The following is a 24250-nucleotide window of genomic DNA, read 5'->3' as shown; positions in this document are numbered from 1 at the left end:
GCACAAAGACCACTATAACCTTATGCAGAAAATGCTTGCAAGGACATTTGTCCAGCAGCTGCCTGTCCAACCTTGGTCTCATGCCACCTTGTTATTAATCTTTGTAACCAAGAATTGATTCAAAACAACTTATGTAATCTTCCTCATTTTGTCTTTTAAAAACTTCCCCTTGCCGACATGATTGTAAGAGGGACTTTACCTAACAAATACAATCAGCGTAATCTGGTTTCTTGTACCCTCAATGAATCCCTAACAATAAATTTAAAAAACTTCCCCTTGCCTGAACCCATTTAAAATACATACATTGGAGAGACGGAGCAGGATGGCAGCCGAGTAACAGCTTCCTTGCATCTGGGCACGGTGAGTCTGGGGAGATAGGACTCCAGGCATCTCTGGCTGGTGGGATCTGCCTATCATCACCCCTGAGAAGATACAGGGAGTCAGTGAGAGACTTCTGGACCCCAAGAGGAGGACTAAAACAGTGGAAAACCGGCAAGTGGTCGCGTGTGATCAATCTGTCTAAACCCGCCCGCAACTGTAAGTTCAGTAGCAGCGAGACTGCAAACCAGAAAGGCCTTACCTGTGAACTGTTTTAGTGTCTTTGGACTTGGCACTCAGCTGAACTGCCTTGGGGAGAGCCTGAGCGGGAGTGCGGAGAACTTTGGCCTTTGTCTAGGGCCCCAGTCTGAGCCGCTGAGCCAGACGGAGCTAATAGTGTTTGGCTCTGGGTCACAGGCAGACATTGTGAGAGATCTGCCCCGGCAAGCACTGCCCTCAGGGTCGCAGAGCTGGAATTGGGTGGGAGCTGGTAACCCAGCTACCAAGTAGCCTAAGGGTGGGGTCTGAGCTGCCTTGCAGCCCTAACCCTCGGGGGCAGAGGGAGACCAGTTTTGACACACAGGGTAAGTGGATAGCCACTTCAGCAGTGATTCCAGCGACAAGCACTTCCCTGGGAAAGCTTCTGCTCAGTAAGTGAACAAGTTCAAAGTGCCTTTTAAGTGGGCTGAAGAGAGATTTAGGGTGTCTACCTGCTGGGGTTTGAGAAACTAGCAGCCTCCAGTCATATCAGAACTGTGATTAACATCTCATACCCCAGAAGACCACGTGTTGCCCAGACAATATTCAGTAACATATACATACTGCTTTGTTTTTGGTTGTGTTTTTTTTTTGGTTTGGTTGTTTTCTTTGTTTATTTTGATGTTGTTGACTGTTGTTTTGTTTTTTTAAGTTCAACCTTTTCCATACAGATCCTTTTTCTTTCTCAATTTTTCTAGTTTAATTATAATTTTCCATTGCTGCCTATTTCAATAATTAGAACTTCATTTTTGTTACTGTTTCTACCGCTATTATTTGGTTTTTCCAGTCAATTTTATCCCATAAAGTTTTCTGTTTGCTTGTTTTGGTTTGATTCATAGCATTTTTGTCTTCCTCTCTACTTGGTGGAGGTGGGGTACTGTGTCTGATCAGGTTAGCAAAGAGCTGCTGACCTCAAGGGAACCACCCAACTGGACACCCCCAAAAGGTGTTTTTTTTTTAAGGTTGTATCAAAGTACCCTACTGTACACCTATATTGCTCTGTCTCCCTCTTTCTGTGCCTCTCTTCTTTTTGTCAATATTCCTTTTACCCACCCCCTCTCCTTTCTCTATTTTTCTTTTTTTTTTTTTCTTAACACTCGGTCCTCCTTTCTTTCATCCCTTTTTTGCTCTTCAACCTTCTCACCCTTCTGGTCCTGTAACCCTTAGTCCACAGGCACGAGAACTTAAAGGGCAAGAGGAAGTGAAAGGAAAATTAGGGCAAGGAAACAGATAAAAGAAATCACTCATGAGGAAGAATCAGCAGAAAACTCCAGGCAACATGAAGAACCAGTCCAGAACAACCCCACCAAGGGACCATGAGGTAGCTACTGCAGAGGATTCCACCTATAAAGAAATGTTAGGAATGACACAACGGGAATTTAGAATACACATGTTGAAAACAATGAAAGAAATGATGGAGACAATGAAGGAAACTGCTAATAAAGTGGAAAATAACCAAAAGGAAATCCAAAAACAGAATCAAATAAGAGATTAACGATATGAACAATATAAGAAGGATATAGCAGAGCTGAAGGAACTGAAACAGTCAATCAGGGAACTTAAAGATGCAATGGAAAGTATCAGCAACAGGTTAGACCATGCAGAAGAAAGAATTTCAGAGGTAGAAGACAAAGTTCTTGAGATAACTCAGATAGTAAAAGAGGCAGAAAAGAAGAGAGAGAAAGCAGAACGTTCACTGTCAGAATTATGGGACTTTATGAAGCATTCCAACATACGAGTTATAGGAATTCCAGAAGGGGAAGAAGAATGCCCCAGAGGAATGGCAGCCATACTAGAGAATATTATAAAAGAAAATTTCCCAAACACCACCAAAGATTCTGACACACTGCTTTCAGAGGGATATCGGACCCCAGGTCGCCTCAACTCTAACCGAGCTTCTCCAAGACACATCGTGATAAACCTGTCCAAAGTCAAGACAAAAGAAAAGATTCTACAAGCTGCCAGGAATAAGCGCCAGTTGACCTACAGGGGCAAATCCATCAGAGTGACCGCAGACTTCTCTAATGAAACTTTCCAAGCAAGAAGACAATGGTCATCTACCTTTAATCTACTTAAACGGAACAATTTCCAGCCCAGAATTCTGTACCCTGCTAAGCTAAGCTTCAAAATTGATGAAGAAATCAAATCAATTACGGATATACAAACACTGAGGAAATTCGCCATAACAAGACCAGCTCTACAGGAAATACTTCAACCTGTTCTGCACACTGACCACCACAATGGATCAGCAGCAAAGTAAGAACTCAGAAATTAAAGGACAGAACCTAACCTCCACACTGATGCAAAAGATAAAACTAAGCAATGGACTCTCACAAAATAAGATGAATAGAATACTACCACACTTATCAATTATCTCAATAAATGTTAATGGCTTGAATTCCCCACTGAAGAGACATAGATTGGTTGACTGGCTTAAAAAACACAAGCCATCCATTTGCTGTCTGTAAGAAACACACCTGGCTTCAAAAGACAAATTAAAGCTCCGAGTCAAGGGTTGGAAGACAATTTTTCAGGCAAATGGAATTGAGAAGAAAAGAGGAGTGGCAATCTTATTTTCAGATACATGTGGATTTAAAGCAACTAAAGTCAAAAAAGACAAAGATGGTCACTTTATATTGGTCAAGGGAAAAATACAACAAGAAGATATTTCAATTCTAAATATCTATGCACCCAATTTAAATGCTCCCAGATTCTTGAAACAGACCTTACTCAGTCTGAGCAATATGATATCTGATAATACCATAATAACAGGGGACCTTAACACTCCTCTTACAGAGCTGGACAGATCCTCTAAACAGAAATTAAACAAGGATATAAAAGATTTAAATGAGACCCTAGAACAACTGTGCTTAATAGATGCATATAGAACACTCCATCCCAAAGATAAAGAATATACATTCTTCTCATCACCCCATGGAACATTCTCCAAAATTGATCATATCCTGGGACACAGAACAAATATCAACAGAATCAAAAGAATTGAAATTTTACCTTGTATCTTCTCAGACCATAAGGCACTAAAGGTGGAACTCAACTCTAAAAAAAATGCTTGACCCCACCCAAAGGCATGGAAATCAAACAATCTTCTGTTGAATAACAGATGGGTGAAGGAAGAAATAAAACAGGATATCATTAACTTCCTTGAGCATAACAACAATGATGACACAAGTTACCAAAACCTGTGGCATACTGCAAAAGCAGTTTTGAGAGGAAAATTTATTGCTTTAGATGTCTACATTCGAAAAACAGAAAGAGAGCACATCAACAATCTCACAAGAGATCTTATGGAATTGGAAAAAGAAGAACAATCTAAGCCTAAACTCAGTAGAAGAAAAGAAATATCCAAAATCAAATCAGAGATCAATGAAATTGAAAACAAAAGAATTATTCAGAAAATTAATGAAACAAGGAGTTGGTTTTTTGAAAAAATAAATAAAATAGATAAACCATTGGCCAGACTAACGAGGAATAGAAAAGTAAAATCTCTAGTAACCTCAATCAGAAATGATAAAGAGGAAATAACAATTGATCCCACAGAGATACAAGAGATCATCTCTGAATACTACCAGAAACTGTACGCCCAGAAATTTGACAATGTGAAAGAAATCGATCAATATTTGGAATCACACCCTCTCCCTAGACTCAGCCAGGAAGAAATAGAGCTCCTGAACAGACCAATTTCTAGCACTGAGATCAAAGAAACAATAAAAAATCTTCCAACGAAAAAATGCCCAGGTCCAGATGGCTTCACTCCAGAATTCTATCAAACCTTCAAGGAAGAGCTTATTCCTGTACTGCAGAAATTATTCCAAAAAATCGAGGAAGAAGGAATCTTCCCCAACACATTCTATGAAGCAAACATCACCCTGATACCAAAACCAGGAAAAGACCCAAACAAAAAGGAGAATTTCAGACCAATCTCACTCATGAATACAGATGCAAAAATTCTCAACAAAATCCTAGCCAATAGATTACAGCTTATCATCAAAAAAATCATTCATCATGATCAAGTAGGTTTCATCCCACGGATGCAAGTTTGGTTTAACATACTCAAGTCTATAAACGTTATCCACCATATTAACAGAGGCAAAATAAAGATCACATGATCCTCTCAATAGATGCAGAAAAAGCATTTGATAAAATCCAGCATCCTTTTCTAATTAGAACACTGAAGAGTATAAGCATAGGTGGCACATTTCTAAAACTGATTGAAGCTATCTATGACAAACCCACAGCCAATATTTTACTGAATGGAGTAAAACTGAAAGCTTTTCCTCTTAGAACTGGAACCAGACAAGGTTGTCCTCTGTCACCTTTACTATTCAACGTAGTGCTGGAAGTTCTAGCCAATACAATTAGGCAAGACAAGGAAATAAAGGGAATCCAAATGGGAGCAGAGGAGGTCAAATTCTCCCTCTTTGCTGATGACATGATCTTATACTTAGAGAACCCCAAAGGCTCAACCACAAGACTCCTAGAAGTCATCAAAAAATACAGTAATGTTTCAGGATATAAAACCAATGTCCACAAGTCAGTAGCCTTTGTGTACACCAATAACAGTCAAGATGAGAAGCTAATTAAGGACACAACTCCCTTCACCATAGTTTCAAAGAAAATGAAATACCTAGGAATACACCTAACGAAGCAGGTGAAGGACCTGTATAAAGAAAACTATGAAATCGTCAGAAAGGAAATAGCAGAGGATATTAACAAATGGAAGAACATACCATGCTCATGGATGGGAAGAATCAACATTGTTAAAATGTCTATACTTCCCAAAGCAATCTACCTATTCAATGCCATTCCTATCAAAATACCAACATCATACTTTCAAAATTTGGAAACAATTATTCTGCGTTTTGTATGGAACCGGAAAAAAAACCCGTATAGCTAAGGCAGTTCTCTGTAACAAAAATAAAGCTGTGGGCATCAGCATACCAGATTTTAGTCTGTACTGCAAAGCCATAGTACTCAAGACAGCATGGTACTGGCACAAAAACAGAGACATAGACACTTGGAATCGATTTGAAAACCAAGAAATGAAACTAACATTTTACAACCACCTAATCTTTGATAAACCAAACAAGAACATACCTTGGGGGAAAGACTCCCTATTCAATAAATGGTGTTGGGAGAACTGGATGTCTACATGTAAAAGACTGAAACTGGACCCACACCTTTCCCCACTCACAAAAATTGATTCAAGATGGATAAAGGACTTAAATTTAAGGCATGAAACAATAAAAATCCTCCAAGAAAGCACAGGAAAAACACTGGAAGATATTGGCCTGGGGAAAGACTTCATGAAGAAGACTGCCATGGTAATTGCAACAACAACAAAAATAAACAAATGGGACTTCATTAAACTGAAAAGCTTCTGTACAGCTAAGGAGACAATAACCAAAGCAAAGAGACAACCTACACAATGGGAAAGGATATTTGCATATTTTCAATCAGACAAAAGCTTGATAACTAGGATCTATAGAGAACTCAAATTAATCCACATGAAAAAAGCCAACAATCCCGTATATCAATGGGCAAGAGACATGAATAGAACTTTCTCTAAAGATGACAGACGAATGGCTAACAAACACATGAAAAAATGTTCATCATCTCTATATATTAGAGAAATGCAAATCAAAACAACCCTGAGATATCATCTAAGCCCAGTGAGAATGGCCCACATCACAAAATCTCAAAACTGCAGATGCTGGCGTGGATGTGGAGAGAAGAGAACACTTTTACACTGCTGGTGGGACTGCAAACTAGTACAACCTTTCTGGAAGGAAGTATGGAGAAACCTCAAAGCACTCAAGCTAGACCTCCCATTTGATCCTGCAATCCCATTACGGGGCATCTACCCAGAAGGAAAAAAATCCTTTTATCATAAGGACACTTGTACTAGACTGTTCATTGCAGCTCAATTTACAATCGCCAAAATGTGGAAACAGCCTAAATGCCCACCAACCCAGGAATGGATTAACAAGCTGTGGTATATGTATACCATGGAATACTATTCAGCCATTAAAAAAAATGGAGACTTTACATCCTTCGTATTAACCTGGATGGACGTGGAAGACATTATTCTTAGTAAAGCATCACAAGAATGGAGAAGCATGAATCCTACGTGCTCAATTTTGATATGAGGACAATTAATGACAATTATGGTTATGGGGGGGAAACAGAGAGAGGGAAGGAGTGAGTGGGGTGGGGCCTTGGTGTGTGTCACACTTTATGGGGGCAAGACATGATTGCAAGAGGGACTTTACCTAAGAATTGCAATCAGTGTAACCTGGCTTATTGTACCCTCAATGAATCCCCAACAATAAAAAAAAAAAAAAAAAGATGGCAAAAAAATAAAATAAAATACATACATTGTACAATGGCACGCTTACTGTTATTGCAATGCTACTTCTAAATATATGTCATTTCCTTTTAGGGAGTCTCCTTCTCTTCTCTGTTTATTATTAAGTTTGATGCAGTGATAGTGCGAGTCATCTATAAATCATTGTGGATAGCAATGATTCAAAGCAAGAAGGGGGAAACATCTTCCCTTATCTAGGTAAGGAAACTTGGTTGTATTTATTTTTATTTATTCATTAATTCAGAGGTAACCTGGTTTACTTTGCCTGGGTTGCATTTGGGGCTGCATCACTTTCTACTTTTGTGATATGGGGCAGTATATTCAATTTTCCTAGGCTTTAGTTTCCTTGCTTCTAAAATGAAGCTATGAAGGTAGTTTTTAGGATTGAATGAGACACCCTGTGTAAAGGGGTTAGCACAATGTCTGACACATAGAAAGGCCGCTAAATCTGAGGCTTGTTTCTCTGTGCCAACCTCACTCAAGCTAATGTTGTCACTTGCCTGGACTGATCATTTCTTCTTTTTTGAAATATTTTTCTTCACTTAGTGTCAAGTACACTCATTTCTCCTCTAACCTCGCTGTCTTTGGATTTTATGTTGAATATCTTTTGAATCTTTATGTATGTTCTTTGTTATTTATGCTTACTTTGTAGGAGATCTCATCCAGTCTCCTGGCTTTAAATATTGTATCTAACATGCTTAGTCCCAAATTATACCTGTAGCCTAGAACTCAATATCTTCATGTTGATGTTTTGCTGATCTTTGCCTTTTTGCCTGCAGATCCATTCCTGCCCTCCCTTACGCTGCTCTGTACTGTGGAGGGAGGAGAGGTCTGACTCCTGCAAGCTGCATCTTTTAGGCTGCCTTGGACCCATAGAAGTGACTAGGGGAACACTGGAAGGAAAGCAAAGTCCAGGCACTTCTAGCTCCTCTCTTTTGGCTTTGGACAATGTCTCTGGCAGAGACCATTGTCCAATCTCTGGTCTTTGGTGATATTTCCTTCTCCCATAATGGCCCAGCTCTTCCCACAGTTGCTGGTGATCTCTGTGGTGCCTGTTCAAATCCTGTTTGGCTTCCCCACAATTCCACTATCTGGGTAACCATTTTTTCTGCTTGGAATGCCTAGAGTGGTTTCTGTTTCCTAACATGGCTTAAGGTATCAGAAGTGTCTAACAGACATTTCAAAATCAATATTTGTAGAACAAGCTCTTGTTTTTTAAAACCACAATGAATTATAATACCATTTACACATGAGCACAGAAAAAGTAACAAATCTTACAATATTTATTAAAAAAGCAAAATCAGTCTTTATCAGAGACTAAAAGCCATGGTTCAGTCTGATCATCAGCTGCTGCTACACTAACTTTAGAGCCAAATTTAATTTCAAGTAAAAAAAATTACAACTACAGATTTTTCATAAATGGAAACTGGTCCTTCCTTGATTTCCCTTTGAAGTCACTAATGAGTGTATTGTAGGTTGAATATATTGTCTCATATCCCCAAAGTAGAAAGTGATGCAGCCCCAAATGCAACCCAGGCAAAGTAAACTAGGTTACCTATGAATTAATGAATAAATAAAAATGAATACAACCAAGTTTCCTTACCCAGATAGGGGAAGATGTTTCCCCCTTCTTGCTTTTTTTAAAATCAACTTCCTGAGGGCTGTGCCTGGGAGGAAGGAGCCATGACAATCTGTGAGTGCAGGTTCTGTACTCTGGACTCTGGTCTGCCGTCTAGGTGAGGCCTGAAGGGACGATGGCCTCAGCCTTGGTAGTGGAACTGACTCCATTGGATGTGCTGTATAGCTTCTGTATGTGGACTCCTCGGCATGGAAATGTCTTCTGAACTATTATCTTTATCAGCAGTATGATAGCCAGATCTCTTCTGCATGGTGGTTACAGGGCAATCTTTATGAGCCGGAAGAAGCTGTTCCAGCTGTGCCACTTCATTTCTCAGCAGGGTGACTTCACTCTGCAGGTGATCATTTAATATCTTCTGCTTTCTTCTCTAAAGACAAAACCCAGACTTTCCTTTTTTGTCAGCATATTGAAGCTGCTGCTCTATTTCATTCTAACAACTTTCTCCTGTTTTCATCGGGATCTTCATTAGCTGCTCTTCTTCAATGACCATTTGTATTTTGGGTCTGGGGAGTTGTGTGAGCTGGAGAAGCTGGAGTTTCTGTAGTGGATGTGGCTGCCTGTGGAGATGACTGTGGTCGAGATGCCTCTGACTGAGTCCTAATCAATCCATTACCATGACCTTTGACAGTATCACCATTAGTAACTGGAGGATGTTGCTGTGTCAGAGCAGGTTTTAATCTCATTTTTGCTTCTGACGTATCTGTTGAGGGGAGGAAGGACTTGGGATTCCTGGAACACGAGGCACCATGGTGACTGGTTGAACACATGGGACTGCAGCTGGAACATGCACATTAGAACTTGTAATTGATGCAGGAATAGCAACAGGCATGGTTTGTCCATTAAGGAGATATAACAGAAGAGAAAATGGGCCTGGTACAGGAGCAATTGGCGTGTTAGAGGATAGTGCCTGGGTGATTACAGTACTTGAAGTTGGTGAGGGGACTGCTTGTTGAATAATTACACTTGAATCAGAATTTGAAGGCAGCACCTTAGGGACCTGTAATGATGCTGGATGAATGCTAGCTGATGTGGGCTGTGCAGTTTGTGCCAATGGTACTTCTTTTTCATCACTGGTTGAGGGGTCTGGGTGAGGTAAAGGCCTATCATGGTGAGTTGTTTCTACAACAGAAGGCGCCTCAGTTTTGCTTCTTATGATGGGTGTTGCAAGAGGAGATAAATCTACAGGCATTTTTTTGTCATCTTCTGAAGCTTTCTTGAGTTCATTCTCAAATGGACTTGCCAACTATTAAACGAACCCACTTTTTCACAGTTTTTCAAGAATCTTATAGGTGTTGGGGTCTGATCAGCCACAATGACACTGTCATTATGTGCTGGACCAAAATTTCAGTGTCATCTCATGTTTATGTTTATGGACAGCCAAATGAGCCTCATTGGTAAAACGCTGGCCACATCCAGGTGCAGTACATAGAAAGGGTTTGTCATCACTCATATTCCATAGGTCCTTGTATTGCCTGGCAGAATTCACATGGAACTTGAATTTCATAAGCTGAACAACTTATCATGCCCTCTTCCTCATGGCAAGAATACTTTCTAGCTGGTGGGCCATGAGCATTCATCACTCTGCTGCCAGGAATGCCTTAGCTCTTACCTAGTAAGCAGTACTTCTCAAGTTTCCATCTAGTATCTCTTTCCAGGTCATTAGTTCAAGATCCTCTTGGTTGCTCTGGAGCCCCAAGCACAGTGGTGTTTACAAACTACTCCAGAACAAACTCTTGATTTCCCTCTCAAGCTGCTCTTCCAGGTACTTTCTCCATTTTGGTTCATGACAATTCCATTTTACTAAACTCATGAGTGCCATCCTTGACACTGCTTTCCTTGTCATAACCATATCCAACCTCCCAGCACATCCACGTATCTGGATTGGAACATATCTAGATGTGTGATAGATGTGAACATATCTAGAGTTGACTATTCTTCTCTACCTTCACTGCCATCACCATCCTGGTCCAAGCCATGACAAGCGATCCCCAAGGCAATTAACTCCTTCCAGGACTTCATGTCCTTCTATTTTCCACCATGTATATTCTGTTTCAGCAACAAAGATGTCACTGTTCTGGCTAGACCCACTAGGAATATTACTGCCAGAAGGCCCTTGCACTTGCAATTTTAACCCCAGAGCGCTCTTTCCTCAGTATTCACGCAGCTCTCAATCACCTCCTTCCTGTTTGTGCTCAGATGACCAGATGTTACTGATCCCAGAGTCCTTTCCTGACTACCATGTATTTAACGTAGCATCCTCCTTCATCATCCTTTAATTTTGTTGCTGCTGCTGTGTCCTTCATAGCACTTCACACCACCCCAGGTGTTACATGTGTTTCATGATATATCTCTTCCATTAGAAAGTAAGCAAGAGCACAAGGACCTTGCTTGGTTGGTTTCTACATCCCTACTCTCTTACTAACGCCTGGGATTTAATAGGTGCTCTGTAAAATTTTTGTTGAATGAAATGATTAATAAATAAGATGTGCATACTAAATACTGTTACGTTTCTTTCCCCTAAATATTTGATAATAAAAATGCATTATGCAAAAGGTTGTTTCGCGTCAGGCACAATGCTAAGCGTTTTATATGGAGCATGAGATTTATTTTTATTTGTTTATAGAGCCCACATTGCTCTGTGCCAGGCTCAGAGGGTGCCAGCCGTGCAGGAGCTCCGGGGGCGGAGCCGGAGGCGTCTGCTAAGAGACCAGGCGCCGGCTGATAGCGGGTAGAGCTGGGGACCTGCCGTTCCGGGGAGGAGGCGGCCTGGCCCCGCCGCTCTTAGGTCCGCCCACGGCGCATGCTTCTCCGGGCCCCTGGCCAGCTTGGAAGCCGGAGAGCCGGGCCGGGGCGGAACCAGCGCTGGGCAGGGGCGGGGCCTCCGTGGCACTTCCCGGTGGCCCGCCGCGCTGGTTGGCTGCGAGGGTAGCCTGAGCGGGGTGGCGGGCTATCCTCAGGGCCCCTCCCCGCCGCTCAATCTCTTGGGAAGTGTCACTGCTACTCCGGACAGCGGCCCCGGAGGACGGCTGTCAGGTGAGTGCCGGCCCCTGCGGCGCGTCCAGGTGCGGGTGCGGCGTGGGAGCCGGTGCCCGGCCTCCTCCCTCGGGTGCCACGGAGAGGGCAGCGCACGGCTCTGGGTGCTCGGTCGCCGCGCCCCGCGTCTCTGCAGGCCGGCCGGCCGGACCTCGGCTTTTGGACCCGGCGATCTTGCCCCGGGCACCTGTAGATGCCTGTTGGGTGGGCAGCGGCCCGAGGCATGTCCCACGCACTCAGGAGGCGGGGGCTCTCTCGAGCTGCCCACCTTGCCCTGGGCGCTCTCCGCTGTCCCGGACAGGTGCCGTCCTGGCCCGCGAAGCTGCCTAGAGCTCTGTGTGGGGACAGCAGGAGTGCCTAGTTCCTAGCTCTTCTGACGCTGTGATCCAGAGCAGATCTGGGGATCGGTTCTGGTTAAAATCCCAGCGATACTGCTGTTTCGCCAGTTGACACTTTGCTTCCAGTGCTTCACTTAGACGAACCCCAGTTTCCTGAAAAGTGAATTTTGTGGTACTGCCGTGGGATGGGTGGAGTAATTGACATACTTTAGAAGATGGGAGCGCTGCCTGCGGTGTCTGGCGTAAGGCAAGAGCTCAATTGTTACTAGAAAGCCAAACGACAAGCTGCTTTGGGTCTTCTTTTGTTACTGAACTGTTGGACCATCCCTGTCCCATTTTTCAAAATCTGTATTGTGTGTGTCATTTCACTGTGTCCTGGGGGTACAGAATTGAATCAGACCCAGGCTCTGCCCTGTGGGCTGGCGTGACGGGATGGCAGGCAAACACGTAATCGGACTGTTACAAAGTCTAAAGAGCTGAGATAAAGGTGCTGAGAGAGCCCGGCACTGCACCCTGAATCCGGCCCCAAGTGTTTTTTCCCCCTCCTTTGAACTACTCATATGATCTCTCCCTTAAGACATGAGAGAATCTTGACTTCTCTGTTGAGAAACGAACTTGGCGTTGTGTTGGAAGGAACGCTTACCCAGGTGACATTTCCAGTCGAATAGCATCCTCTGAACAACTGATCCAGGGTCTGTGGGAAAAGCTCTGATTGGAAAGCAGCTCCCACCAGATTCTTAATTATTTTTCGTTGTGGCTATAACTTTACTTTTTTCCTTTTCAGTTTACTTCTTATTCTCTAGTAATAATGGACCTTTGGGAGATCACATTTGTGATAACAAATAGCTGGGGTCTGTACAGTCCTTTCCAGTTATCATAAAGAAATACAAACTGTTAAGTAAAAGCAGCAGCCTTGCTTTGCCAATGCACACTCAAGATAAAATGTACTCCTATCTAGAATTTCAGGTTCTCTACTGCTTGGGGAAATAATTCCTGGAGGAACTGCCTCAACATAAAAAAGACAGTTCACTTTTGTGATCTCCTGAGAACTAATTTTTTAAAGACTTGTGGGATTCATGGATTAAGCACAATACTATTAAGAAAAAACCCAAAGCCAGCAACTTCAAGGTATTATTGACACACACTAGCAGGGCATATATCAAGTGTACAATTTTATAAGTTTTTACATGTGTATATACCTGTGAAACCACCAGTACGTTCAGTATTATGAAGCTGTACATACCCCCCAAATACTGTACATACCTCTTTATAATCCCTTTTTTCCTGCCCATTCTTCCCCAGGCAACCATCAATACAGATTAGGTTGGAGTCTGTTTTCTATCAATATAGATCTTTCTAGAGTTTTATATAAATGGGACCAGATAGCATTTATTTATTTATTTTGCTCTGGCTTCTTTCTCTTAGCATAATTGAGATTCATCTGTGTTGTTGTATTCATTCCTTTTTACTGCTGAGTAGGTAGTATGTACTTATCATAATTTGTTTATCCCTTTTGGAGCATTTGGGTTTTTCCAGGCTTTGGCCATTACAAACAAAGCTGTTATAAACATTTATGTGCAAGTGTTGGTATGGGCATACATGCATGCTTTTTAAAAGTGATTATAGGGCGGTGCTTATGGCTCAGTGAGTAGGGCGCCAGCCCCATGTACCGAGGGTGACAGGTTCAAACCTGGCCCCAGCCAAACTGTAACAACAACAACAACAAAATAGCCAGGTGCTGTGGCAGACACCTGTAGTCCCAGCAACTTGGGAGGCTGAGGCAAGAGAATCGCCTAAGCCCAAGAGCTGGAAGTTGCTGTGAGCTGTGATGCCATAGCACTCTACGGAGGGCAACAAAGTAAGACTCTGTCTCAAAAAAAAAAAAAAAAGTGATTATATTTATTAAAAAATAAATAAATAAAAAAGAGGCCTGGGCCATAGTTTCAGCTTTTTTTTCTAACCATCTGCTTCAGAGAGTCATTTCACTTCTCCTTTAATATCCTCAAGATCTTTGCTGTGATTCTGAGCTTCACTGCCAGAAACTAGGATGGTCTTTGTTGACGGCTGGAGTGTTTCTGAAGGAGAGAGGAGTCGAATTCTTCATCTTGCAGGCTCTCTATTTTTTCATTTCATTTTTTTTCCCCCAGATTGACATTTGAATGTAGACATATAACTTTGGGCAAGAATATCTACCCAGATAAGTGGGTGAAAGAGCTAATATTGACCAAAGTTAATGTTGAAATCACAAGGGAGGGGATGAGGTAGGAAATTAACCCTGGGATTTTGTGGTTCTTCCTTTTTTTTCAACCTATCCTCTTTTAAGCGTTGTCTTTCTGTTATTTCTCCAGAAAAATTTCTTAGTCTTGTGGTAAGTAGATGAGTGGGTGTGCTGGGCCCCATAAGGTCACATATTAACTGAGGGTGGAGAGGTTTCTTAGTAAAAAAGAATTCCTCATTTTTTTCTTTCAGATATGGCTGGAGTCATTTGTTTCATTTTTACTCTTTGCCTACTTTTTACTTGCCCCATATCTGATTTAGATGTTTTCTAGGAGCATTAACCTACCAACATAGTTCTGTGTAGTAAAATTTGGGTAAATAACAATAAACTGTTTTATACAGAATGAAAATGCAGCTCTTGGGGTTGATGGTCTATTTGGTCCTTGGGACACTGCATTTTGAGGGGTCCAGAGGGAAACGGGCAGCTGTGGATCCTGAGGCAAACATGAATGTGGTAAGTTTCTCAAAACATTTTCACTCAGATCAGGAACAAGGCAAGGATGCCCACTGTCTCCACTGCTATTCAACATAGTAATGGAAGTCTTAGCCATCGCCATCAGTCAAGAGAAGGTGATTAAGGGTATCCAAATAGGGTCAGAGGAGATCAAACTCTCACTCTTCGCTGATGATATGATTCTATACCTGGAAAATCCCAGGGACTCAACTTCAAAACTCTTAGAAGTGATCAAGGAATACAGCAGCGTCTCAGGATACAAAATCAATACTTACAAGTCAGTAGCTTTTATATATGCCAACAATAGTCAAGCTGAAAAAAACAATCAAGGATTCAATTCCTTTTACAATAGTGCCAAAGAAGATGAAATATCTGGGAATTTACCTAACAAAGGAAGTGAAAGATTTCTATAAGGAGAACTATGAAACTCTGAGAAAAGAAATAGCTGAAGATGTTAACAAATGGAAAAACATACCATGCTCATGGCTGGGAAGAATCAACATTGTTAAAATGTCCATACTACCCAAAGCAATCTACAGATTTAATGCAATCCCTAGTAAAGCACCATTGTCATACTTAAAAGAACTTGAAAAAACAGTACTTTGTTTTATATGGAATCAGAAAGTCATGTGCTTGTAAATGCATCTTTGATAAATGTTATTTTCCGAAATCAAGTTATATGGGTTACCTGGAGCCACAACTCTTGAACTCTTTATAGCTTTTATGCTTTTCACTTTCCTTGAATCTTAGATCCAGTTTGATAGACTTTTCCCATCAGTTAAGCATATTTAACAAATCTTATTTTATCATTATATACACTTAATAAGATAAATGATAATTTTTTTCATTTAATTTTAAAGTCTCACTGAATTTGTTGAAAGAATAATTTAAAAAGTCCAAAGTTTGCAAGAACGTCACTACTACTAAGTGCTGATTTTAGAATACATTGAACAAAGATTAGGATTAAGAATGTCCAGGGAACGTGCTTCAATGCAAAAGTCAAAGTAGCTAAAAAACAAACTATTTTTGTTAAAACAAATAAGCAAGCATAAATAATTAATTAAAATATTTCCAAGTTATCAATCTTAGGTAAACAGTAAAATCTGGAAATATCTCATTTAGGCATAAAATATGAGAAAAATACAGATTATCCAAGAAAATGGCAGCTTTAGAATAGATGATGTAGTCACCCAACTGAAGAATCAGGCAACTGTAGGGACTTTGACAGAAATTAATAGTGAGCCCAGAGAGTATATGACCTAATAATGGGGTCATAGGGTTAAGTTTTATTTCTTGTCTGAAATATTTTCTTTTACCTTCCCCTCTTTTAAAACATTTCTTCCTCGAAGAATAAAAAATTAAATTCTTTCAAGTGTTTTTGGTAGAGAGGGTAATGATCACTTGTTTACCTGAAAAAGTCTGGGTAATTATCCATATCCCACTGAGCTCCTGATTGACAGTTATCCTGTGGATTCTTCCTTATGGAGAAGTGAATTTGATAATTCCCTATTTTTTAAAGCTTTTCTTCAATCACACTTTGACATTCTAGTGTAGTTTTTTTAGTCAATTGATAAGAACAGACTAAAGTTTTTTGTGCTTCATTTCCCAGGATGGAATCTTTTAAAACAAGGAAAGTGTTTTATGTTTTCATAATATTAGCTGACATGTTTAGGAAAGAAAGAAAGGAGTGTCTGTTTGTACCCGATAGCCATGATGGAAACAAAGAGGCCTAAAGCTGTGGTAAAATTAGATACCCTTGGAGTAGAATATGCTAGAATGATGAAACCAATGTTAACCAAACACCTGTGGGTAGGACACATGGGTAAAACCAGATGATTTACTCTTGTGATGGAATGTTGGCTACTAGACTGAGCAGACTAAAATTTCAATAACTGGCTCGGCACCTGTAGCATAGTGGTTATACCTCCAGCCATATACACTGAGGCTGGCGAGTTTGAATCTGGCCCAGGCCAGCTAAACAACAATGACAAATGAAACAAACAAACAAATAAATAGCCAGGAGTTGTGGCGGGCACCTGTAGTCCCAGCTACTTGGGAGGCTGAGGCAAGAGAATAGCTTAAGTCCAGGAGTTTGAGGTTGTTGTGAACTGTTGAAGCCACAGCACTCTACTGAGGGTGACATAATGAGACTCTGTCTCAAAAAAAAAAAAAAAAAAATTCAATAACAATTGATTTCTTAAATAATTAAAAATGGAGAATGTCATTGACATTTTACCTTCTCTTTTGCCTGTTATTGTGGAGATGGTATCGGACTCTGTCCATAGAATTTACATTGTCCTTTTTCTTTACAGAGTGAAATTATCTCTCACTGGGGGTTCCCTAGTGAGGAACACCTAGTGGAGACAGAAGATGGATATATTCTGTGCCTTCACCGAATACCTCATGGGAGGAAGAACCATTCTGACAAAGGTACAGCATTTTTGGTGGTGAGATAGAAAAGTTCTTAAACATAACAACATTGCTGGATTTTGACCAGTTTTTATGTCAGTAAACAAGTTCGGATTTATCTCGAAAACATAAAAATGGGATTACTTTTAGATCAAAGTACTCAATGTGTTACATTTCTGCAAGGTATAGAAAAACACTTTCTTATAAAGAAGTAAGGATGAGAGTCATCTAATGTCATACTTCGCTTGAAGTTTCAAAGATTAGATTCATTTGATAAGATGCCAAAAGCTCCACTTTATTTTTTAAGAAAGCATCTTATATAATGGAATGTTTTAAATGCTGAGTAAATGGCTTTTATTATTTGGAAATTACTTAGTTTTTCAAATAGCTAATGTATTCATGTGGTCCAAAGATAATAAAAAATACACAGTGAGATACCTCCCTCCTATCTCATTCCCCACTTCCAATTTTTTTATGTATCTTTCTAAAATCTCTTCATTTTTTTAATCCCCCCAATCTCTTTAGAAACAAATACAAACATAGATTTTTATTTTTTCCTTGCCTTTCTTTTACTACAAAGGGAGTACTCTCTTAATTTTCTGCTTAATGTCTTAGAGATTTTTTTCACACAATTCGTAGAACACTTATTCTACAGATACATGGTATCCACTATACAGCTGTATCATGATTTATTTAACAAGTGTTCTATTAATGAGAATTTGTGCTGTTTTCAGCCTTCTAAAAAATTTTGCTGCTGTAAATCTTTTATGTGTGCAAGTTTGGTTATGAAATATATTTCTAGAAATAAAATTTTGGGTTAGAGGATGTATGCATTTGATAGATATTTTTAAGCTCCTTTCTCTGTGCTTTTGTACTAATAATTGCTTTCACTAGGAGTATATGAAAGTTCTCATAGCTTTAGCTTAAAAAAGCATATGTACATGTATGCATAGATATTTTTTCTATCTTTCATTTTATTTATTTTTATTTTTTATTTTTTTGAGATAGGGTCTCACTGTGCCACCCTCAGTAGAGTGCTATGGCGTCACAGCTCACAGCAAGCTCAAACTCTTGGGGTTAAGAGATTCTCTTGCCTCAGCCTCCCAAGTAGCTTGGGACTACAGGCACCCACCACAACGCCAGGCTATTTTTTTTTTTTTTTTTGGTTGTAGTTGTCATTGTTGTTTGGCAGGCCCTGGCTGGGTTTGAACCCGCTAGCTCTAGTGTATGTGGCTGGCGCCCTAGCTGCTGAGCTACAGGTGCTGAGCCTATCTTTCATTTTATAACTCAAACAAAACTGAAGTTTCCAATGCAAATTAAGGAATTTCTACATAGACACACTTGGTATGTAGAACATGCTTAAAATTCTTGAACAGACTTCAGAATAAGGATCTGATTCTTATTCAATCATCTCTCCAGATGTAAAGTTATTCTTTAACATTTTCTGTTTTTAGAAATTTTTCTTGGGAAATTAAAGTTTTGATTAAGGTAATTAGAAAACTATCTCTTCTCAACATTTTATGTGGGCAAAAGAGCCTTCTTTGCCTCAATTCCTTCCCAAATTATCATTCAAAGCAAATTTTAAAACTTTCTGCATAATGAACTTTGTATCATTATCTGCTTTATGTTTTTTCTTAATCTAGTGTAACTTACCTATTTTTGTCCCCCATAAATTCCAGCTGAATAAGGCTTTTTATAATGCTTAAGGGGCCATGATAGCCAATGTTATTTCTGAAATCTATTTTCTAACTCTTGAAATTTTTATGCTTTGCAGATATGTGCTATTAATCTTCCTTTTTATAAATATGTTATAAAAATGTATGGTGGGTTATAGTGAGAGCTATTTTTTCTCCACTCAAAACATACAAAACACTTATTTTATGCTAGAGTGAGCATGTGATCTTGATTTCCTTCCCTTTTTTTGTAAAAGAATAACCCCTTTATACTGATTTCTCACCCCATAGAAAAATTTGTATTTATGTTTTGCTTGAAAGTGATGAGTTGATTAATATAATTAGTAATGTGAATCATTGTTCAACAATGCTGAGAATCTCAGTAAAAATGTGCTGAGAGACTGTACCTGGTCTCCTTTTCCTATGTCCACCTCTAGACTTCTCTCCCCGTGTGGCAGTTAAGGGATGCAAGGCCACTTGTCCTTCATGTGTGTATCACACCATTGCAGGTGATAGTGCAGTGCCCTGGATATGAGGAAAGTGGGCATCAGTCTCGATGTGCTCCCACGGGGTAGGAAGATGAGTTAGGGGACCTTGATGCTGGAGCTGGCCCTTCCCTGACTGCTTGTGTGCTTTTGTCTATATGCATCTGACATTTTTCATCTGTAAGAACAGTCCACTGACTGGGATGATCTTGAAGTTTCCGGATAGTCCTCATCGCTCTCAGGGTCTATGGGTTATATTCTTTATTTTACTTTTATTTATTTTTTGGCAGGGGTGTTGGGAGGTGGGGGAATAGAAACTCTTGACCTTCAGAATGGGAAACGCAGACTGAAAGTACTCTAAGCTAAATCTGGTCGTAACATTAGGTCCCCAGGTTCTTTCTTTGTTCTGAAGAACCTCCCTGTAGGGGATCAGTAATGTATACAGTATCTGTGATGAGCTAACCTAGAGGGGAATTCTCAAGGAAATCTGTGATGAATGACTCTGTTCTCTAAAGGAATTGTGATTTTCCTGAGAACTGCATGGGTGCTTTTCTGATGGCTTACATTTCCATGGCCTGAGGCCAGAGCATGGGGCAGAGGAGCTGTACTGTCCTTCACACCTATTCAAGAGCAATGTCATTGTCAAAAAGATTAGAGGAGGTCTCTCACATTCCCACTAGAACTCTTTTCTCATGGGCACTGCTTCCTCTTCTGACTTCCTCCTCTATTAATAGCACCGTCCTCCCACTGACCTAGGCTGCAAACTGCAGAATTATTCTTGGCTCCCATCAAGTAGCTGACACATCCTCTCTAGGCTGCCAGCATTAAATCACTTTAGTCATTTTTTTCTTTACTTTTTCTGACCATCACCCCTCCTTATGCTCTTCTACCATTTCAACTGGACCCCTGAAATAAACTCAGAAGCTGAAAGAGTCTTGAGCCACTTCCATTTTTAAGGCTCTCCATATACACGTATTAAAATAAGAAAAAAATTTCAAAGCAGGAATATGGGTATTCAGTCTGGGTACTGATAATTTCAAAAAGTAATGCTTTTAATACACACAAAGTAGTGCCATACATCTGTACTATTTGAAAGTAATAACAAGATACATTAAAACATTGTTCACTTATTGATATCATGTTCCTCTGCATGTCCTCACTTGGAGATCACTGGAGGTTTTTATGAACACAGGACTGGGCCATGTGGCTTCTCTTGCCATGTTTGCATATAAGACTTACCAACTGCTCTCCTTTCTGCCAGCCTCCCTGTTCTCAGCCAATGCACGTGGTTTTGCGGGATTAAGCTTCTTAAAGCCCAGCTATAATTATGTGATTTTCCCATTCAACACACTTCAGCAGTTTGATGAATGAAGATACACACCTCCTCTTAATATTCTGTCCTGACTGTTTTCTGTGCCTTTCACTCCCATAACATACAGTATACGTGTGGTGTTTTGCACTGCTAAGCAACCTTTTCAATCAAGTATTGAGCTACCCTTGCTTTTTGCTAACCCCATAAGGGAATTGAAATTCAGGAATTAATCATTTATAGGGAAGTGGTTCTGTTTTCATCAGTTCAGCCTTATTTCAGAAAGTCATGGGGTGTTAGCACTAGAAGGATCTGATTCCTGCCTGGGCCAGGAACTTGGAGAGCTTGTATTTTTTTAACACACTTCCCTGGTGGAATCCAAGATAATTTGGGGGGTTTAGCAACCTTTGTTTTAGCTCAACACCCTGATTTTACTGGGTAAGATAGCCAGGCTTAAATAGGGAAAGGGTCATGCCCAGCCAGTCAGACTACAGACTCGGTGTTCTTTGAACTAGAGATCGTGGTCTTACGTAATAAGTATGACTAAGTTGATCCCATGGTAGTCAGAATATGTATGTTATTTGACTAAAACAAGGAAATGTATGCTGGCCTTGCAAAAACACATAAAATAACAACAATAACAAGGCAGGAAACTGGAAATAAACTCAGAAGCTGAAAGAGTTTTGAGCCACTTCCATTTTTAAGGCTCTCCATATACACGTATTAAAATAAGAAAAAAATTTCAAAGCAGGAATATGGGTATTCAGTCTGGGTACTGATTGAATGCCCAACTAGGAAACTGGTTAATCGTCAGAGAAAACACCAAGAGTGGCATGTTTGTATCTGAAAAGTTATGAATCTGATGGTCCAGTGGGTGGAGAGGTATTCTGGAAACAAGCCTTGGTAAGGACTCCCCAGGGGTTGCCTTTAGAGTAATAACTGAATATTCATAGCATGCCTTATGAATTAAGTCTTTGGAAGGAAAGACTATTGCCCTGCATTTTGCTTTGGTTGTTTGTTTTCTGGATTTTTCTTTCCTTATAGAAACTCTTCCTTCTTTGCTTTTTTTTTTTTTAAGAGACAGACATTTTTTTTTTTTTTTTGTCTGAAGCTACAATGCAGTGGTGTCATCACACCTTACCACAACCTTAAACTTCTGGCCCCAAGCACTTATCCTGCCTCAGTGTGTAGCACCATGACTGGCTAATTTTTTAATTTTTTTGTAGAGACAGGATCTCACTCTCACTATGTTGCTCAGGTAGGTCTTAACCTCCTGGCTTCAAGTGATCCTTGAGCCTTGGCCTCCCAAAATGCTAGGATTATAGGAATTAGCCACTGTGCCTAGAAGAGAAACTCTTCCCTTCCAAAGAAACTATTTATTTATTATTATTATTGGGGATTCACTGAGGGTACAAGATACCAGGTTACACTGATTGCTTTTGTTAGGTAAAGTCCCTCCTATAATTGTGTCTTGTCCCCAAAAAGTTTTTTTCTTTTTTAAATAAATGCAGCACTCTCGCAAGCTGTACACAGCCCTTGACAATCTGGGGTATAATTCCTTGCCCTGGTGGTGCTGAGCAGATGTGGGTTCATTAATCAATGCCTGATCTTGGTGCCTCGGCTGAAGTCTAGGCTCGTTTGGTGCTCTGATGGCACGTTGGGCAGCAGATTGCATCCAGATCTTTTGCCTAGCTGAGCAGCAAGTGCTATGATTCCCGCGCATATCATAGAAACATCCAAATCATAAAAGAAGTCAGAAGCCATCTAGAATAATCAGAACCCTTCTGCCAGATTCTCGACTGTGAATTTGTTTTCTGACACTGCTTCTTCCATGTCTTCCTTCTAATCGTCTGGCACTGGTTTGGAAGCACTCATTTCTATCACTCATCTGCTAATTCCTCTGGTGTGGTATCTATTACTTTTTGAAGTTCTCCAAGACTCATATCTTGAAACTCTTTGCCCCCCAGCTCATTTGCCACATCTGCAGTTTCTTTCATGATTTCCTTGATTGGCCCTGTCATAAATCCTAAGAAGTCCTTGTGCAATACCTGGACATAGCCTTTCCCAGCAGGAATTTATTGTTTCGGGCGTGAGGGCTCTCATGACTTTTCTATAACAATGATGGCATCTCCGATGGTGAAATCCTTCCAGACTTTCATGGTGTTCTCCCCCACCACCCGGGTTTTCTTCCATGGTGTTGATGGTGCTTTCCATAGAGTACACTTTCCGTAGAGTACTCTATGGAAAGCACCATGTGCAGGTGAGCCTTCTGACCCCGATCTAGAGGCTGAATTGGAGATGTTGTATTTGGGGGAAAGTAGACCACTTCGATACCTTCAGGGTTCTGGGTGTCTAAAGACATTATCCAATATCAAAAAAACTTTAAGAGGCAGTCCCTTCCTGGCAAGGTACTCCTAGACTTCAAAGATAGAACATTGATTAAAACTTATCCGGAAAAAGTATGCTTCTTGTCCAGGCCTCCTTGTTGTACAATCAAAAGACTGGCAGCTGGTGTTCACATCTTCTCTTCAAGACTCAAAGGCAGCAGATTTACAGATGAGGGCAGTTCTGATCCTGAATTTATATATTAGCCTTTCTTCCTTAAATCCTGGGACTCGCTCTGATTCATTACTAATAAATGTCCTTTGTGGTATTTTCATCTGGTGATTTTCTTAATGTTATCTGGTGATTTTCTTAATGTTATCTGCTGCTTCTTGGTCAGCAGTGACTGCTTCTCCTGTTATCTTGACATTTTCTTTTTAAGTGAAACCACTTTCTAAAATTATTAAGCCATCTTTTGCTGGCATTGAATTCTCCCGCTTTTGGTCCTTCACCTCCCTTTTGCTTTAAGCTGTCATATAATGACTACACTTTGGGTTAAATCCTATTGGAGTCTTTTGGTATGCCTTTCTTATAGCTCTCCTGCACCCACCTAAAAGCTGCATTTTCAGTATATGATAAAAAGATATTTTTCCAAAAAGTACAAGGTTTTTGCAACCACTGGTGCAATTTCTTTTTAATTGCAATGTTCTTTATTCTGGATTCATTTATCGTAACATGGTGGGCAATCACAGCTGCAGACCTCAATCTACAGTACATGTATATCAAGCAAGTCAGCCTTTTCTTGTAGTGTCATGACTTTTCTTTGCTTCTTGGGAGCACTTCCAGCATCACTAGTGGTACTTCATGTAGGTCCCATGGTGTTATTCAAGGTTTCTGGTATTGCATGATGAAAAATGCATAAAAGCCACGATAGACTGCTTTTTACATTGAAATGCAATTTACTGGAGAGATGAACTGACACACAGCGATAATGAGTATCACTGTGTTTTAAGTGGATACATAGCATGTGTAGCCCTGGAGCTCGGGTAATAGCAACAGGAGGAAGGTACAAAATTATTAAAGTAGTCGAGTGTGTGCTGCAGTTAATTATAAGCAGTTATGATTTAACACAGCATCTTTACATTTGTTTTACGTCTGTGTTTGTGTGCATGAGTTTTGATAAATGTTAATTTTTGTAACTTGTGTATATTTTATGGTAGTAAATGATAAAATAGACTAGTATCTGCATATATTTTATGCATTCGTGACAACCTAACTTTTTCTTACTTTTTTGGATACTTTTAGGCTGTATAGTTCATCTGTGAGTTTATCCAAGTTGTCACAAATCTC

General features: G+C 40.2%; 1 protein-coding gene and 1 pseudogene across 3 annotated transcripts in view; one reads left to right on the top strand and one right to left on the bottom strand.

Moving 5' to 3' along the window:
* Positions 1–518: 518 nt before the first annotated feature.
* LIPA (lipase A, lysosomal acid type) overlaps positions 519–24250 on the top strand; it is a 47326-nt gene continuing 23594 nt past the window's right edge. The window contains exons 1-3 of one of the 3 annotated variants that reach the window (XM_053582571.1): positions 519–537; positions 14591–14702; positions 17015–17132. In XM_053582571.1, coding sequence (XP_053438546.1) covers positions 14592–14702; positions 17015–17132 — 229 coding nt within the window. In that variant the 5' untranslated portion in view covers positions 519–537; position 14591. Of the gene's footprint in view, positions 538–11557; positions 11634–14587; positions 14703–17014; positions 17133–24250 lie in introns of those variants that run through there. The other 2 variants (XM_053582570.1, XM_053582572.1) reach the window with 2 other exon arrangements.
* On the bottom strand, positions 9051–10225 carry LOC128580569 (cyclic AMP-dependent transcription factor ATF-2-like; annotated as a pseudogene).

The sequence above is a fragment of the Nycticebus coucang genome, chromosome 3, assembly GCF_027406575.1.
Source record: "Nycticebus coucang isolate mNycCou1 chromosome 3, mNycCou1.pri, whole genome shotgun sequence".
Taxonomy (NCBI): domain Eukaryota; kingdom Metazoa; phylum Chordata; class Mammalia; order Primates; family Lorisidae; genus Nycticebus; species Nycticebus coucang.
Note: the sequence above shows the minus strand (reverse complement) of the source record. Positions and strands in the feature narration are given on the sequence as shown.